The sequence below is a fragment of the Lynx rufus genome, unplaced genomic scaffold (genome assembly GCF_022079265.1).
Source record: "Lynx rufus isolate CCGP_SWC_20201006 ecotype Redwood Valley unplaced genomic scaffold, mLynRuf1.p SCAF_3, whole genome shotgun sequence".
In the NCBI taxonomy this organism is placed as follows: domain Eukaryota; kingdom Metazoa; phylum Chordata; class Mammalia; order Carnivora; family Felidae; genus Lynx; species Lynx rufus.
This window is the reverse complement of record NW_025814845.1, coordinates 119730196-119749267: the sequence shown is the minus strand read 5'-3', so window position 1 is coordinate 119749267 and position 19072 is coordinate 119730196. Positions and strand designations below refer to the sequence as shown.

Below are 19072 nucleotides of genomic sequence, written 5' to 3'. Positions count from 1 at the left end.
GTTTGAGACCCACATCAGGCTCTATGCTGACAGCTCAGAGCCTGGAGCCTGCTTCGGATTCTGTGTCTCCCTCCCTCTCTACCCCTCCTCTGCTCTCTCTTTCTCTCTCTCTTTATCTCTCAAAAATAAACATTAATTTTTTTTAAAAAGTTCCTGGGGCACCTGGATGGCTTAGTCGGTTAAGCATCTAGCTCTTGACTTTGGCTCAGGTCACGATCTCATGGTTCATGAGATTGAGCCCTGTGGCCAGGGCAGAGCCTGATTGGGATTCTCTCTATCTCTTTCCCTCCCCTGCTCATGCTTTCTTTCTCAAAATAAATAAATAAACATTAAAAAAAAAAAAAAAGTATGAGTCCTGTCCTGTCAGGAACTCTATCAGGTATGTTCAGTACATATATTTGCTTCCAGCAGGTTGAAGCACTCCACAGATGTGCCCTTACAGCACCCGAATCCTTGACTTAGTGTTACTGAAGCTGGAAGACCAAACACCCAGAGCACCGACTCCAACTTCCTTGTACAAAACCTTGCAAGGTGCTGTTGACCACCCATCCCTCAGTGAAACTAAAGGGAATTAAGCCATGGATTCATGACACTCAAATTAGAAGAATCCACAGGTTCCTTACATCCTGTCAGCAAGGAGAACATCAAAAAGAACCTCGGTTGGACCAGGAAGCCTCTGAAGGACTTGTAACTATTTAGGAAAGCTAGTTCAAGAAATATATGGATAAGTACAACAAGCTACTTGGTTATAACAAATCTCCCTGAAGGCTCTAGATAAACTATAGTACAAGAACTACTATAAAAATATAAAAATCCAGGTAATGTAAAATGTTGAGTTTCAGCATAGAGCTAAAGATTGCTAAAAGCGCAGAAAGCTCTCATTCCTCTCATCCTGATCTTTGCCCCATTTTAGCAGGAAGTGCCTAGAATGGTCATTGTCCCAATTTCCTCAAGAATGAGAAAGGATCAAAAGACTGGTAACCTAAGGGTTAACAGGACTAATAAGCACAGCTGCAGCTTTTACCCAGACCCTTTCCATTTGCCTTTAAATCTCAGGACCCTCCTCCTTCAGGGAGGTGGATTGGAGGCTTGCCCTCCTGTCTGTTCATCTCCTCCTTTGGCAGCCTCCTGAATAAAGCCTTTCCTTGCTGCATGCTCCATGTTCTAGTAATTGTCTTTGCATGTTCTAGTAATTGTCTTTGCATGTTCTAGTAATTGTCTTTGCTGTGCATCAGGCAGATGGACTTGGGTGCAGTTACAAAAAAGTTATCCTATCCTTGCACTATTTTTGTTTCTTTGTTTTGCCTGATACCTGGACTTCATAGTACATCGATTACTACTTCTTAATCTTTTATTCATTCAATCAACAAATAGCTCTTATGTACCTGCTGTGTGCCAGTCCTTGGCATAAGCACTGGCTATCAGGGTCAACACTGCATCCTCCCTACTCTCACGTTGCTTCATCAAGTTATCCACAAATGCGTAATTACAAACTGATTTAAAGTGGCTTGGGGAGCATAGGAAAAAGGGTTCCTGAAGAAGATGGACATGAACTGAGAGGAAGGAGGAAAGCCAGAAGGATGTGGCCAATGGACAATATGAAAAATAGCCATGAGATTTGGCCACATGGAGTTTGCCAATGACCTCAGGTAGAATTTTGTTGATGTTTCTAACGTGGAAGCCGGACAGTAGTGTTCTAGGAGGGAGGGAGTGGGAGGATAAGTAATTTAGACACCAGGAAAAACAAAAACCCAAACCCCACTTTCAAGAGGTTTGGTAGGAAAAAAACAGAACAGAGAGAATGTTAGCTGGAGGGTTCGAGGACAAAAATAAAAACTTGGTAGTTTAGCCTTCCGTCATCTCAGCTGCCTACACCCATCTCTGCCTATGATGAAAATAGCACGTGGACCAGATAGTTGCCCAGAGTGAGTGGTGCTTGGACAGGAACCAAAATTACACTCACACAGGAACATTCATTTGGTAAAGTTTAATATATGCAAAAAAGTTCAATGATAGAAAAACCATCCTTTGGACAAGGCAGTAGCTGTATGAACTATAATTCCTCTTGCATTTACAATGGAATTTTACCTGTTTCAATTCAAAATATATATATTTTTTTAATTTCTGGGCACACTGGACTAGCATAATTAGGCTAAACATTTTGTTTTAAATTTGCTATCTCTTAATATTGTTATGTGAACAAATCTATACTAATGGGGTATACTAGCATTCTACCTTAGTGGATTATGTAGACCCCTGGCATTTCACTGGCTGATTAAAATATTTAGAAAATTAACTCTTTCAAGGCAACAGCAGATTATTTCTACTCTGGGAGTCAGTGCTGCTGCTGCTGCTGCTGCTGCTGCTGCTGCTGCTGCTGCTGAAATGAATCAAACCGACATCTGCAACACAGTAAAACAAAATAATCTGAGGATAACATTCTACATGTTTAAATTCCCCTTGAAGTCATTTTTACCACTACAGTTTTGGATGCCTCTATTTTCATGGACATCAACCAGTCTCACATTTACACTAATTGCATAAGAAAGCGCATCGCCATTTTATTTACAGGAAAAGGTCAGTCTTCCCTGTGCTAAAAGGACACCTCTAATATTTTTTAAAAAACAAGGATGGGAAGCTAAGTAACTAACACTACACCCACGGAAGGCAGGCATCCTTAACTAAAAGCCAGGAAGAAAGAGCCTGATGGCATTCCAAGTGTTAAATAGATTAATTCACAGAAATCGATCCAAGGGCCTGGGGTATTCTGCTACTGTTTCTCTTGACAATCTCGCCTCTGGCTACTATATATTTTTCTACAAAGAAAGTACTTAGGAAACAGCATGTCTAATAAACTCAGAGGGAGTCACTGTTGATCAGATTCGGAAACCACATTCTAAAAAAAAAACGAAGGCAGCCAACCTGCGCCCCCCGTTGTGGTATGTGAGACCCACTGACTAGAAACCAATTTTAAAAGCTATTCGAGTTCGCCTGCCTGGATGCGCATCTTGTTCCTCAAGAAGTGAGCAGAAGAAAAATGCCAGGGTTATTTTGGAAGCACCGAATTACAAGATCTGGAATAAGCAGCTTCATCAGACAGGCAGCTAGAAAATCCTGTTTGCAAAATAGCTCCCACTAGCTTCTTTTATGTCCGAAGTGAGACTCAATTTCGGCTAGAAAATGCACGCCTGTCAGCGGTAAGGAAGAGGTATGGTGGCGCTCCCCCCCAACAGAAACACGGTTGCCTGGTTGAACGGACCGCGGGAGCGCCGTGTCTTCCACGCGCAGAACTGACCCGGTACAGTCGCTGTCACTCTCCCAGTCCTAAAGGACAATCTCTTTGAGGCGTCCGGGGAGAACATCCCGACCAGCTGGTTTGAAGCAGGCAGCCGGGGCTGCGCGGTGGCCGACTACCCCTCCGGGCACGAAGGTCAGTAAGGTAGCCAGGTTAAAGGCACAAAGGAGAGGAGGGGCGAACTCCGGCACCCTCGCCTTAGGTGTGGGGGCGTTGGGACAAATCCAGCGGTCCCGGGAACCAGCCGAGGAGAGACTTGGGACTCAAGCAGGGCAGAAGGTGGGCAGAGCCCCTTCTCCCCGCGGCTTTTACCTGCCACAGCCGAAGCACGGCCACCGGCTCTTGCTGAGTCCGAGCCTCGGCTCCCGACTGGACAGCAGCCACTCCCTCCCCAGCCTGCACCTGCAGCTGAGCCGGCCCTCTTCGGACTGGGCAGTCTCCGGGACATTCCAGCGCCGAGATCCCATGGCTGGGACTTCTCGGCGCCCCGCTGGGACGCCCCGGCAGCTTGTCGCGGCGCTCGCCTACGTGCTCCTGAGCTGCCCCGTGCTACATGGGCAGGTGCCCTCGCCTGGGACTGAAGACCACCCTGCGCTCTACTGGCCCACCTGGGGCGCACCGGGCCTCAGTAGCCCCGACGGCCCTAGCGTCCTGATCGCCAACCCCGGACTCCGGGTTCCTGTGGGCCGCTCGCTTTGGCTCGACCCGCTCCGGGACCTGGTGATTCGAGTGCAGCCGGGGGACTGGTGCGAGGTGACGGTGCTGGAAGCCCTGCCGCTGAGCCACGGCGCGCTCTCCCCCGGCCGCTTCCCCTGCGCCTTCGGACCCCGCCAGGTCCAGTACACCCACTTCGGCTCCCGAAGCCCCGGGCGCGCTCGGGTGCGGCTGCAGCTGCGCTACGACGCCCCGACTTACACGCTAGCACTGCCCTTCACGCTGGCTGTGGACGTGGTGTTTCCCCAGCCGGAGCTAGTGATGCGCAACAGGCCTTTGGTGGTGGAGAAGCTGCGGGGCTGGAGCCATGCCATCGACAAGAGAGTGCTGGACTTTGCGTCCCTGGCGTCCGCAGGCTCTGCCCCCAGCAGGTGCCGGCTCACCCTTCTTCCTCCCCAGGGCGGCCCACTGCCCAAGTATGGGCGTTTGGTGGACGCCATGGGGGCCCCTCTCCCCAGGGGCAAGGGCGTAGACTGTGAGGCTTTTGTCAGAGCTGGGGTGCGCTACCAGCATACCGCCACCACCCTGTCGCCCAGTCGGGACTATGTGCCCTTTATGGCGGAGCTGCTAGGGCCAGAAGACAGAGGCGCGGGGTCGGCCGAGGTGCTGCTCCGTGAGCATTTCCAGCTGCTGGTGAACATCCGCGACGGAGTAGAGAACACCGCACCTCGGCCCAGTTTTGTGGCCCTGATGATGATGGAGGTCAATCAGTTCTTGCTGACAGCCCTGACCCCTGACGCACTGGCTGCGGAAGACACGGAGTCTGACCCTGATGACCTGGTCTTCAACATTCTCAATGCCCCCACAACCACACGAGGGCACGAGGGGTACGTGGTCAGCACTGATGACCCCCTGGGCCTTCCAGTCTCCTTCTTCACCCAGCGGGAGCTTCGGGAACTGAAAATTGCCTATCAGCCCCCTACAAAGAAATTGGATTCAGAGCAGCTCTTCCAGTTAGAGCTGGAGGTGGTAGATGGAGATGGTGCCACCTCAGACCCCTTTGCCTTCATGGTGATAATGAAGCCCGTGAACACTCTGGCCCCAGTGGCTAGATATAACCGGGGACTGCTGCTATTTGAAGGTCAGTCCAAGCCCCTGTCCAGCACCCACAGCCTTCAGATCAGTGATAATGATAACCTGGAAGAAGTGACAGTAACTGCAGTTAGGGGCTTAAGACATGGTCAGCTGACGGTGCTTGGGGCACCCGCTGGGTGCAAGCATTTCACACCGGTGGACCTGGCAGCAGGGCGAGTGGTTTACCAGCATGATGGCAGCAACACCTACAGTGACAACATCATCTTCCGGATGGAGGATGGACACCACCAGGTGGAATTCCTCTTCCCCGTCACCGTCATACCTGTCGATGATGAACCACCAAAGGTCAAGGCCAACACCGGGCTCTCTGTTACAGAAGGACACGTGGTCCAGATTTCCCCCTTTGTCCTGAGTGCTACTGATATTGACTCTGAGGACTCAACCATCCACTTTGTGCTGGAGGACCAGCCTCTGGAAGGGAAAAAGGAAGAGGGAGGGCGGGATCTAGCCCCTGGTTCCTCCTACTCCAGTCAGTACCAGGGGGAGATGCTGCTGCGGCAGACTGAACCACCTCAGTCCCCTGAAGATGAGGACTGGTCTTATGTGGAAAGAGAAGGACTTTATGAGAAGGTGGTGACTGAATGGCTTCAGCAAGACATAATGGGAGGGAAACTCTTCTACCGCTATCTTGGACCCCATAGCCCTCAACCTGTAGTGGCCCGGCTGACTTTCCATGTACAGGATGACCATGAGCCACCCAATCTATCCAACCAACACTTCTTCACTGTCAGGGTCCAACCAGTGGACCTGAAGAGTCCGGAACTATTTCCAGGAACTACTCTAGAAATGACTGTGCAACAATACCAACTCACTCACTTCCAGAAGAAATTCCTCCAATATACTGATGAGGACTCAGATGACCAGAACCTGTGGTACACCCTGCTGACACCCCCAACTGACACAGATGACAACCACCAAGTCCTGGCTGGAGAAATTGTCCTCACTGATTCGCCAGATATGCCCATCATGCACTTCACCCAGGCCCAGGTAAATCTGCACCAAGTTGCCTATCAGCCCCCACAGAAGATGCTGGGTGTTGCACGACGGGTTGTGCAGTTCACCTACCGAGTGGAGGATGCTGCAGGCAATAGTGTGCCTGGCACATTCACGATATTCCTAAAGCCTGTGGACAATCAGCCTCCCAAAGTCACCAACAGAGGCTTTACTGTCTTAGAGGGAGAAAGTTTTATCCTCAGCAGGAATGAACTGGGTGTCATAGATCCTGACACAGATGTTGACCAGATTGTCTTCATATTAGTCTGGGGTCCCCAACATGGACACTTGTACTACTTAAACAAACATATGACCCCAGGAGAGCTTTTCATGCAAGCTGATGTAATTAATGGGAGTGTCTCTTACCAGCACAACAGAGACCAGACTACCAATGACACCTTCCATCTGGAGGTAAGTGACGGGGTTCACCACATACCCATCACCATCCAGATTTCTGTGCATCCCACTACAGCTGACAAAACTCCCAGGATCTCTATTACAGGTGGTCCATTATTAGATGTTTCCATTGATGTACTAGAGAACAGAGCCACTGAGATCACCATGGGCATCATACATGGCAAAAAGAAGGGCACAGATGACTTGATGTTGTCTTTCATTTTGGAAGATAGCCCAAAATTGGGTACTATTCTCGTGCATGGTTTACCTGCAGAACAATTCACCCAAGAGGACCTCATCAGTGGGGCAGTAGTCTACGTCCACACTGGGGGTGAAGTTGGTTTCCAGAAACAACATGATGCCTTCAGCCTCACCCTCTCCAAGGGTTCTTATCAGTGGTTGGTGGGGAACAGCATAGTGGAAAGAGTGCAGGTGCAAGTGGTTGTGCTGCCTGTGGACAATGTGGCACCCAAAGTCTCAGTGGCAGAGTCTTATATTGTTGATGAAGGTGGGAAGAGTCCCTTGACCTTACAACATCTCAGTATTGAAGATGTGGACACACCCCAAGATGAAATCCTATGCACAGTGACCAGTCAGCCAGCCTCTGGCTACCTGGAAAACATTGCACCAGCTCCTGGCTCAAAAGAATCACGGGCTGGTAGCCCCATCAGTGCTTTCTCCATCAGTGATATCCAAGTGAGGCATATCAATTATGTACAGAGTATTCACAAGGGGGTAGAGCCACAAAAAGATCAATTCACCTTTTATTGTTCTGATGGCATCAACTTCTCCCCAAATGTTGTCTTCCCCATAATCATTTTACCCACCAATGACGAGCAGCCTGAACTTTTTGCTGGTGAGTTTGTGGTATTAGAGGGGATGAGCCTGGTCATAGACACCCCACTGCTCAATGGAGCAGATGCTGACTTGCCACAGAATGAGCTTCACTTTCAGCTCACAGCCCTCCCTCAGCATGGACGAATCATACAGCAGCTGGCCACAGGCAGCCAGCCCATCCACAGTTTTACCTTACAGGAGATCCAGGAGGCCTCCACCATTGTGTATGAGCATGATGACTCCGAGACCACAGAGGACAGTTTTGAGATCTGGCTGAGTGACGGCAAGCACGTTACCCACAGGAAGGTACCCATTGTGGTGATCCTAGTGGATGATGAAACCCCTCAGCTGACCATTAATGATGGGCTGGAAGTAGAGACCAGACACACTAAGGTCATTACAAATTGGGTCCTCAAAGCCACAGATCTTGACTCCGATGAGAAGAGCCTCAGTTTTGTCCTCCGTTCAGGGCCTCAACAAGGGCTTCTACAGCGACTGAGAAAACCCAGAGGGGAGGTGAGGAACAACCTCACCCTTGGGATGAACTTTACCCAGGATGAGATTAACAGAGGCCTCATCTGTTACACTCACACAGGCCAAGAAGGAGTTCTTGACATTGTCAAATTTGATGTGACTGATGGGATTAACCCTTTGATAGACTGCTCCTTCTACATCACTGTTGGCAGTTTAGACAGAGTCTCACCTGAGGTGGTTAGCAAAGGGATTACCCTGACAGAAGGTGGCAGAGTGACCCTTACCACCAATCTGCTTAGCACCAGCGACATCAACAGCCCTAATGAACAGCTTCACTTCAGAGTCACACGGGCTCCTAGCCTCGGGCACTTGGAGAGCTCTGACCACTCTGGGAAGCCCATTGCCTCTTTCACTCAGCTGCAGTTGGCTAGCAACAAAATATGCTATGTCCACACTTCAAATGATGAGATAAAGATGGACAGCTTTGAGTTTCAAGTGACTGATGGACACAACCCTGTGTTCCGAACCTTCAGGATCTACATCATAGATGTGGATGATAAGAAACCTATCTTGACCATCCACAAACTAATGCTGCAAGAAGGGGAAAGCAAACAGATCACTCCCTTTGAGTTAACAGCGGAAGATAAGGATACTCCAGATGATCTTCTCCTCTTTACTATCACCCAGCTCCCCATCCATGGCAGGATTTTGTATAATGGCCACCATCCTGTGACCACCTTCACCAAGCGAGACCTGAATGACAACCTGATTAGCTACTGGCATGATGGCAGTGAGGCGACTGAAGACTGTTTCTCTTTGACTGTGACAGATGGCACTCATGCTGACTTCTATGTCTTCCCAGACACTGTCCTAGAGACACACAAACCTCAGGTAATGAGGATCCACATAAGTTCCCTAGATAACAGACTCCCCCAGATTGCCATTAACAGAGGTGCATCGGCCTTGAAGCGCCTTCACACTGGACACATGAGCTTCTTGATTACCAGCAGGTCTCTGAGGACAGAGGATCAGAACAGTGTCCATGGGCTCCTGAAGTATAAAGTGACCAGAGGACCAGAGCATGGCTTCATTATCAACACTGGCCTTGGGAACAAGAGTACGCGAGTGTTTACACAAGGTTAGTAAACAATGTCCCCGATGCCTCTGTCCCTCTCCTTGAGCAGATTAGATCTCCCAGTTCTGTTTAAAATTGTCCCAAGCTCTGCATTTGCAGAAAAATTCTGATTCTGATGAAATACAATGGAATGCGAGATTATTCAGATAACAAAAAAAGGCAAGTAGTCTTTCTTCAGCTATTTCCTCAGGATGCCCATTTAACAGGAACCCTTGGACAGCTAGTAAGGCTTTTAGTTATGCCTTAAAATTACAGAACACAGGTGGACAGCTTCTGAAAAATATCATCATAAGATATGATTACATTAATTTTGAAAATATCCATTGAATTTCAAATTTTAAGTAAAGAAGCATACCTAGGAATTGTTTTCATAGTTCACTAGTAAGTTTACTTTTCTGAAGATGATATTTTATATTTAGATTTTAGAGACAAATATTACACTGCACATTTTATTGTTTTAAAATAATTTTCAAGTAATTTCTGCATCTAAAAAAAAAAAGCATAGAACTAAATTTTCCTAAATGCAGAAGGATATGTTTGAAGGATTTTTTCTTTCTAAATATATTTGTTGTTACTACTAATGGTGAACTTGAGGCAGGTTCCTCTGTTTTCCCAGGCAATGTGACACCTGGTCTCTTTGGTAGCCCTTTACATTGTCTTAACACTTTATCGTGCAGCTCTGTGTGCATGAGATGTGAAGAGATTAAAGGAATTTTCTACATACAATACATTTAAACCTAAATGCAGTCTTAGAGTAAAACTTATGAAGGCTGTTTAAAAAATAATTTAATTATCAGAGTACCTGGGTGGCTCAGCCAAGCATCTGATTCTAGATATGGGCTCAAGTTGTGATCTCACAGTCGTGGGATTGAGCCCTGTGTTGGGTTCGTGCTGAGGGTGAAGCCTGCTTGGGATTTTCCCTCTCTGTCCCTTAACTGCTCATTTTCTCCCTCTCTCTCTCTCTCTCTCTTTCTCTCCCTCTCCCTCTGTCCTTTCCTTCCTCTCAAATAAATAAAACTTTAAAATGAAAATAAAAAATAGTTTAGTTACATTTTCAGAATTGTCTCTAAAGCCAATGAAATCATATGTGGTTTTACAAGAGAGAGAAGAGAGAGAGAGAATCCCAAGCAGGCTCCGCACTACCAGCACGGAGCCTGATTAGGGGGCTCGAACTCAGGAACTGTGAGATCATGACCTGAGCCAAAACCAAGAGTCAGTCGCTTAACCAAGTGAGCCGCCCAGGCACCCCATAAGAATTATCTTTATAAATAAATACCCCAAAATGCAAATTGTCTTTAAAATACTAATAATTACCAATACAAAAACACAATAATAGACCCAAGGGACAAATTCTTAAAAATCCAAGAGAATAGGTAATAATAAAAAGTCATGATTTGATTCTCATTTTCTTTTTCCTTAGAATGCAGCCATTGTTCTTGTTTAAATTCATTTTGACAAATAGTTAATCAATAACTGCCATCAGGCCAAGCTCCATGCTTTTGCAGAAGACCTAAAACCACATGGACTCACCTCTCAATAGAGGGCCCAGATGTTGTGAAACATGCACATCTAGAACGTCCTTTTTGGGGGGTATTATCCTAAAGTTCATACACATAGCCCAGTAACAACATTTTAAACTAAGTTCTATTGATTCATGTTCACCTAATCGTTTTTAAAAAGTTAGATTTGTGTTCGTTTCATCATTTTAAAATTTCTTTATTGTAGTATTTTCATGCCTTAAAATATTGACTTTTTTTTAAGTTTACTTATTCATTTTTGAGAGAGAGACAGACAGAGAGAAAGCAAGCAGGGGAGGAACAGAGTGAGAGAGAGAGAATCCCAGGCAGACGGTGCTCTGCCAGTGCAGAGCCCGTCATGGGGCTGGATCTCACAAACCGTGAAGTCATGACCTGAGCCCGAAATCAAGAGTCGTTCACTTAACCAACTGAACCACTCAGGCGCCCCAAAATGTTGACGTTCTTAACATCCTCATTTTCTGTTGTGCCATTATGATGAGTGAAACTTGCTCTTTCATCAGCTGACATTGATGAGAGCAGGATCTGCTATGTGTTGAATGAAGGCAGCAAAGCAACAAAGGACCTCTTCTACTTCTCTGTTGAAGACAATGGTAAGTCAGTATTGAAACCTTAAAAGGGAGTCTTGGTTATTTAAAAGCAATATGAAATTGAAAAAAATGAAATCATTTGCATAGTAATCACAATCAGTATATGTCATAATACAAACAAATGAATTCTTTTTGCTTTATTTGTGATCCCATGTCAAATGGTCCTTGACAAAGGTTTTTTGAAAGGCAAAACAATGAGGAATTTCAATAATGAGAGATGAAGTATTTTACCTGACCTAGATTACGTGTGACATCCCATAAGCAGGTAAATCTTTTCTTCAGGAGGTTCTGAGAATCTGACTGGTGGCTTCTATCATTCTGGAACACATTGGAAAATCCACCCTTAGATTTTGTTAGGATTTTCAGCTCCAGAACTGAATCTTAGTGGCTCCTTCTCAGAATTGTAATCTTCATGGATGCAGTGAAAAATATATTGACTGGCATAGAGGAAAACTTGCTTAAAAAATCGCCTGTGTGCTGCACCTATATTGGTTTACTCTGTCTTCAAAGTAGCGCAATGGGAAGTAACTAGCTAACAACAGGCACTCTCTTTACACAGCTAGGAATATGCTGACTATGTTGTCAGTGAAAAATTATTTTGCAGTATAACACGATAATTGCAAAAATTATGTCTGTGTGCTGCTTGCCACTCAATAACTTCTCTCAGTATAAATCATTACTCATTCCCAGTAAGTAACATGCATTTTCTTCCTCAGTCTTGTGTAACCATTCAAGACTGTTTGGAAAGCAGACCTACATGAAGGCCATATGGTATACTGAGCTTGAATCCCAACTGACCCCATGTGACCTTGAAGAAGTTACGTTGTCCTCTCTGTGGTTCATTTCACTCATCTGTAAAATGGCAGTCTTCATACAACTTCCAGAGGGCTGCCAAGAGGATTAAGTGAGATAATATATGTAAGCCTTTGGCACAGAGTAGATGCTCATTAATAATGAGTTACCTTCTCCACTTCTAATGAGACTAACTATAGTGGAAACCACTAGCCCCTCCTCTCAATCTTCTCACTTAAAGTTTAAATGTTTATTTAATTTGGAGGGAGAGAGAGACAGAGTGTGTGTGTGAACAAATGGGGGGAGGCCAGAGAGGAGGAGGACAGAGGATCCAAAGCAGGCTCTGCCCTGACAGCAGGAAGCCCGATATGGGGCTGGAACTCACAAACTGTGAGATCATAACCTGAGCAGAAGACAGATGCTCAATCAACTGAGCCACCGAGGAACCCTTCACATGAAGTTTAAAAACAGAGCTTTCCTTCATTCCCCAGGTTCCCAAGGATGAAAGTCCCTAAAAAGATGAAGATGAATTTAAGTCTTCTAAACTGATTCACTAATGTAAAGCGCATTTGAGACCCAAATGATTTATAGTGACTATTCTTCTGATTTTGAGTGGGATGATATTCTAAAAAGATATATATCTGACTTGGACACTATGCTTTCTGGGCAACATCAGAAACAGAGTCAGTCTGTGTTGATAAATGTGAATTTTATATTGCGACCATTTTGAATATGTACTTTCTATGGGCCAGACAATGCTTATATACATTACGGCTTTGGGTTTTTACTATAAAATAAGAGGTAAATGTTACGATGCCCATTTGAAAATGAAGGCACCAAGGTTGACTAACTGGACTCATGCCATACAGGTAATAAGAAGGTGAACTAGAATCAAACTCAGGTGTTGCAGGTTTCAAAGCCAAGGTTCTTAACCACTATTGCTATACCACCTCTGTTCAGGAAGATAAAATCATGAACAGAAGTCAGAGAATAAGGCAAAGATAGCACTTCTTCACCTAACAAAGGAGCCCCTAGCAAATTAAAGTGATAAGAATAATCAAGACTCTAAAACATTTGCAGATACATTTACTCATAGTTGGATCTTAAAACACATGTATGTCCATATGCCAATTCAATATTTATGCATTTATTTGGGGCACCTGGGTGGTTCAGTTGAATAAGTGTCCAACTCCTGATTTCAGTGCAGGTCACGATCTCACGGTTCATGAGACTGAGCCCCGCATAGGGCTCTGTGTGCTGAGAACGACACAGAGCCTGCTTGTGATTCTTTCTCTCTTCTTTCTGCCCCTCCTCCTCCCCTACTCCTTACCTCTTTTGCACATGCTTTCTCTCTCTCTCCCTCTCAAAATGAATAAGTGACCTTTTAAAAAATATTTATGCATTTATTTGTTCCCTGGATTTTTTTATTGTGTTCTGAGTGCCATACACAGAGCTGAGATCCATGTTGCCATTTTTAGAATTCTTGGAATCGTTTACAACCACTAAAGGACCCACTTAAACATTTTTGTACCAGGTATTTTTAAATTGTATAAATTTATTTCTGTACAATAGCCAGCTTCATCTTTTCTTTAAAAATATCCCAATTTTTAAAATATTTCCCAAATAGAATGGGACAGCATATAGCTTGACAGTGTATAGCCCTTCCAGTTATTTAAGCTTTTGGAATTGGACACACTTCTAGGGATACATTTTCTTACCAATGGGCTGAAATAGAATTTGGTGGTGGTGGTGGTGGTGGTGGTGGTGGTACCGACTTTGGAGGCATTAAAAGAAGACTGTGCCCTACCTCTAGGACTGTGCATTAGGTACATCCTCAGGTGAGCTCAGGGTCTTAAAGGTGAAAGCATTGTCAGTATGACTCTAGAGCTGCAATTTATTAAAACCCCAAAGCTTGACAGCAGGAAGGCTTCCAGTTCATAGGATCTGAAACCAGGCTCCCTGCACTCAAACCCCAGTCCCACCATTTAGTGGTTGTGTATCTTTGAGGAACTGTGCTTTCATTTGCTCATCTGTGAATTGGAGACAATCATAGTGTGTATCTCATAGGATTATTATGAGGATTTGATTGGTTTCCTATTGCTGCTATAGTGAATTACCACAAATTTAGTGGCTTAGAACAACACAGACTTGCAAGTCTGTCCGTCAGAAGTCCAAAATGGTTCTTACTGTGCTAAAATCAAGGTTTAGACAAGACTGCCTTTCTTTATGAACACCCTAGGGGAGAACCCATGTCCTTGCCTTTCCAGCTTTAGAAAATGTCCCATTCCATATTAAACGCCATAAGTGTCCAAGTCTTTCTCATGTTGCTTTACTAAGGCACCAACTCTCCTCCCTCCCTCTTTCACTACAAGAACCCTTGCGACTACATTGGGCTTACCTGGATAATACAGGATACTCTCCCCATCACAGAATCTTTAATCACATCTGCAGAGTCCCTCTTGCCCTGTAATAAAACATACGTACGGGTTCTGGGAATTAAGAAGCGGACGTCTTTACAGGGTCATCATTCTAAGTACTACAAGTACTAAAGAAACAACCCACACAAGGCATTGAAGGGTGCCTGGCACAAAGCAAGCACACAATAGATGTTATTACCTTTAGAACTTTTAGCTGAGATACCAAACTTTTATTTCCCATCTTTTAGATAAAAAGAAGTTTAACAATTTATTCCTGAAACTCTATAACTAAATCAGTTGATTATTTAAAAAGGTCAACTTTAAACTATTATGGTGAGTTATCTTATTGGGGTATTGCCTGGAACTCTTGGTTTCTCATCCTTTTCTCTGCCCACTCATAAACTGATTCCATATTTGTTAGAAGTCCGCTAAAGAGACAAAGGAAGAAGAGGAAGTAACTCAAATCCACGGTACAGGTTTTGCCCGTGCTTGCTCAGCCTCTGCACAAAGGAATAGCTTGCCTATCCGCATCCTGTTTCCTGTATCAATTGTGCCTTTTTCTTTTTGTTCTGCTGTAGTTAAATGAAGTCGCACATGCCACAAACGTAATAGGATACGTTTCTTCTTTCCTCTCAAATAGTTATGAGCATACCTATACTTGTATACAGAGCTGAACTGGGAATTCACATGGAAATTTTTGTCGATGTACCTGGTTTGTATGTTGCATCAGTTGCTGCCTCATCAATTTTCAGTAACCAAGACTAAGGCCATTGCTGTTTAAGATCTCAGTCTTTTTTATAACATTGGTGGTAAACTTCATTATGTTCAAGGTTCTCATGAAAGTCACTGGTGAAATAGAGAATACATTTTAGATTTATAAAGCTCTGAACTGTACCAGTTAAGCATACTGTCAAGTGCATTTGTATTCCTTCTTAAGTCATTATACTTATAGATTTGTCTTGAAATTTTGCATATCTCTACTATATGTAACACTGAACAGATCTGTTCCACTTACCATATAATAATATTAATTTAATATATATAGCACTTAACATTTCTCCGAAGTGTTTTACAGATGTTATTTCAATTGATCCTTACTATAACCTGTGAGATATAAGTTATCATCTCAAATTTTACAATGAAGAATGGATTTGAAGAATTAAAATGATGCAACCAAAGGAACCATCAGAAACATCAAGTCCATTCTTTCTAATAAGCCACACTGAATGATTAGATGGGTGTGAGACAATTTTTAGTTTGGCGATGTACTGTAGATATGTCCTTAAGACCAGAAACAAATTGCTTTATTTTCTCTTAAATTATTCCGCGTCTAAAACCAGTTTGACTAACACTATGCATTTTGATATTTGCATTTGACCTGATACTTGCCTCATGGTCCGTATGAATACCAGTTTTCTGTTTAGGTGAACTGTCTTCTTCAAGTTATGAAAATAAAGTAGTGAACAATGATTTTTTTAGGACCAGTGATAGAACTAACCATAAGTCCAGGGAGTCTGCCCCTGTTTTTAAGGTAATATCATGCTTGTTTATTTAGAACTTTAAACTCCCTAGAACACATCTGTGAATTCAAGAGCAAGACAGAAAATGTCTCTGAGTAGTCCAATCAAAATCCATGGCCCAGTATTTTCACACTTGACTCAAGCCCTTTCCTGGAGTCTAATTACTCTTATTTCCCAAACAATTCTAATTTCATTTTAAATGAAAACAGTAATAAGAAGAGAGCGGGGGGGGGGGGTGGGGTGGTAAAAAGCAAAGAGTTACAGAATGCAGAAGGGATAGATAAAAATGAGCAGCTACAGAATTCAAATTCAGGAGAAACCAAGAGACAATATAGAGAAGAGACAACATGTTCCATGTATTTCTATGACTATAATATGGCAGAAGCAAAACTGCAGTAAAACTATAAAATATTTGCCAGCCTTCAGGATGATGTCATAATAAACCTGTATTTAATATGGAAAGAGGTTCATAATATACTCTTAAATAAAGAAAATCAAGTAGAAAACAGTATGTAAAGTTGTAAAGGATGATTACAAGGATGATTACATTTTCACGTATACATCCATATGTATATGCATAACAAAAAGTCTAAAGTATAAGTAGCAAGATGTTAAAAATGGTTTGTAATGGCAGTGATGGATTTTAAGTTGTTTTTATTTCTTTTGACTTTTCTTTACATTTGCTTGTGTAAATGCCTTACAGTGGCCACTATTATCAGGGAAAAAAAAAAGCAATTTCCATTTAAGAAAAAAGAACACTTGAATACATCACAACCAACTTCGTTCAATAATATTGATTTAAATGGCTAACCGTGTTACTCTGGCTTATAAATAATTCAAAAATGTCTCCCTTAATAATGTAATGGATTCAAAAATCCAAACAAAGGAGAATCAGTGTGGATTCTTTTCAGGCGGGAAGAAATCAACAGTTTACACTTGTCACTGACTCTTTCCTTCATGAATCCTACCTGCTTATATCTTTTATCCCTTCCCACCGTGACCAGAAATGAACTGTTAGCTCTTGGACAAGCCATAATAAGCAAGGCAGGTCCAAAGGCTATGTGGCAGACGGCTAGAGGGACAGGAAAGGCTCACCACCAGTGTCCCATGTTTAGTACCAATCTGTGGAAGAATTAGTTCAGAGCCACAAAGTGTAGGAAATAGCTAGAGGGTTGGACGTGATGATACTGTGCTAAGCAAAACTTTGTCATCCCCTTTCCTTTGTGAAATATGCTAGGTAACCTTTCCTTTGTGTCACTTGTGATTTGATTTGATTTTTTCACTTTTATACCGAAGCCATTGATTCTTTATAGAAAGAGAGAAGAGGTACTTCTGTTTAGATCACCTTACATGCTGTCTAGACAGTCAACTCAGCCATATTTCCTCTCAGTTTGGAGGCCACACCTGTAGTTTAACTGTCCTACAGCGATATTTTGCTACAAATTAATTCTTTTAGAAATGGCAACATCTTTCCACAACACTCAGTATGGAGTCATTTTTAGGAAGAGCATTCAGTGAATGGGAGAATGGTAAGGAACAATATTGAAAACTAGCTTAATGGCACCCTATTCAAGCCTTGTTTTTAGCATTGCTAATTATACTTCCTGCTGAAAGCTTTAAGTCTTCAATTCTGCATAAAAATACCTGACTGTATGGGTATTTTTAACATAGTCTAAAATGTTTAAATGGCCAATAATTCCTCCACCAGATAACTTGCTGTAAACATTTTTTTAAAAAATAAATGCATGTACATGGTTAAAGAATAATAAACTGTACCTTGATACCTGATCCCTTTCCCCAAAGGAGGAATTGTTCTTTCTGTTTTCTTACAAAAAGAAAATTAATCACATAGCAGAAAATATATGTATATCCTTTTTAATTTACACAAAGGAGGTTATTTATTTTTTATGCTTGGCTCTGAGCCTTGCCTTCCTGTGTTTAATGTATGTCTATATTATATCCAGACATATATTGAACTAGTAAAAACAGATCAACCTTATCTGCTTTATTCGTTTTAGACAGCTATGTAATATTTTACTTTTGACTGTATTGTAGCCTAATTAACTGGTTATGTAACCCAAAGTATTTTTTGCTCTCTCATTTTCAGTGCTACTATGAACTTACTCTTGACCTACATTTGTGAATGCATACGTCTTCTTAGCAATGAAAGATGCTGATTTAACCTGGATATTTGCATGTCTAAAACATGTCTAAAACATTCTAGCTTTTCCCTAAATTCATAGTTGCTTCAGACATGCAAAACTTTTCCTCACAACAGTACCAAGACAGACATGTAGTTCAGACAGAAAATGTGAAAGCAGTTTATTCCAAAATTAACTATTAATCCTTAGAAGTTAAAAAGTGTCAGCAGGGGCGCCTGGGTGACTCAGTCAGTTGAGCGTCCCACTTCAGGTCAGGTCATGACCTCTCAGTCTGTGAGTTTGAGCCCTGCGTCGGGCTCTGTGCTGACAGTTCAGAGCCTGGAGCCTGCTTCGGATTCTATGTCTCTCTCTCTCTCTCTCTCTCTCTCTCTCTCTGCCCCTTCCCCGCTCATGCTCTGTCTCTCTCTCTCTCTGTCAAAAATAAATAAACATTAAAAAAATAATTTTTTTTAATTGTCAGCAAAGAAAAAAAAAAGGAAAGCCTTTGCTTCTGGGAAGTGCTCCCAGAAATCCCTGAAGTTTTATACCCAGTCAGTTATGGCTTCCTTGGCTCTGCTAGGGCTGACTTTGGAGGAGTATCTAGTTTTGGTATTTTTAAGGTCTGTCATGGCTGAACTTGCAAAGATTGAGTCTCCAATTTAGAATGAAGTCTGAAGTCTGCAGGTGCAGTGAACTGCCCAGGATGGACCACTCTTCTGAGTAGAGGTCAAAACAAGTTTTGCTAATCTCTAGCTCACTGGTCAGTGGGGTCACGAGGACCACTATGCAGTGACAACGAGAGAGACAGGGCAACCTCATCCATTTACATGTCACACGCAGAGTGGAGTCTAAGTCACAGCATTTTATAAAATATTGTGTGTCAGTGCCGGGTGCTGGACTACTACACCTATTCACAGTGTGGGAATACTTTTAAACCTCATAATTCTAGATAATTCCCACATCCTATTTTGTGTGACACCAGCTAGCCCATGCTTGATAAACATAGCAGCTTTTAAAAATATACTTAATAATAACAAATAGAATTCTTTACTTGGTTTCCACATAGAAAATTAAGTGGGGATTTGAGATAAAAGTTCTTCAGATGTTGAGGTGAAAGTGAGATGATTTCCAGATGATT

General features: G+C 43.2%; 1 protein-coding gene across 1 annotated transcript in view; it reads left to right on the top strand.

Moving 5' to 3' along the window:
- Positions 1-3760: 3760 nt before the first annotated feature.
- The window catches only part of FREM3 (FRAS1 related extracellular matrix 3), an 85452-nt gene continuing 70140 nt past the window's right edge, over positions 3761-19072 (top strand). The window contains exons 1-2 of the mRNA XM_047092075.1: positions 3761-8942; positions 10978-11067. Of these exons, the coding sequence (XP_046948031.1) occupies positions 3761-8942; positions 10978-11067 (5272 nt within the window). The remainder of the gene's footprint in view (positions 8943-10977; positions 11068-19072) is intronic.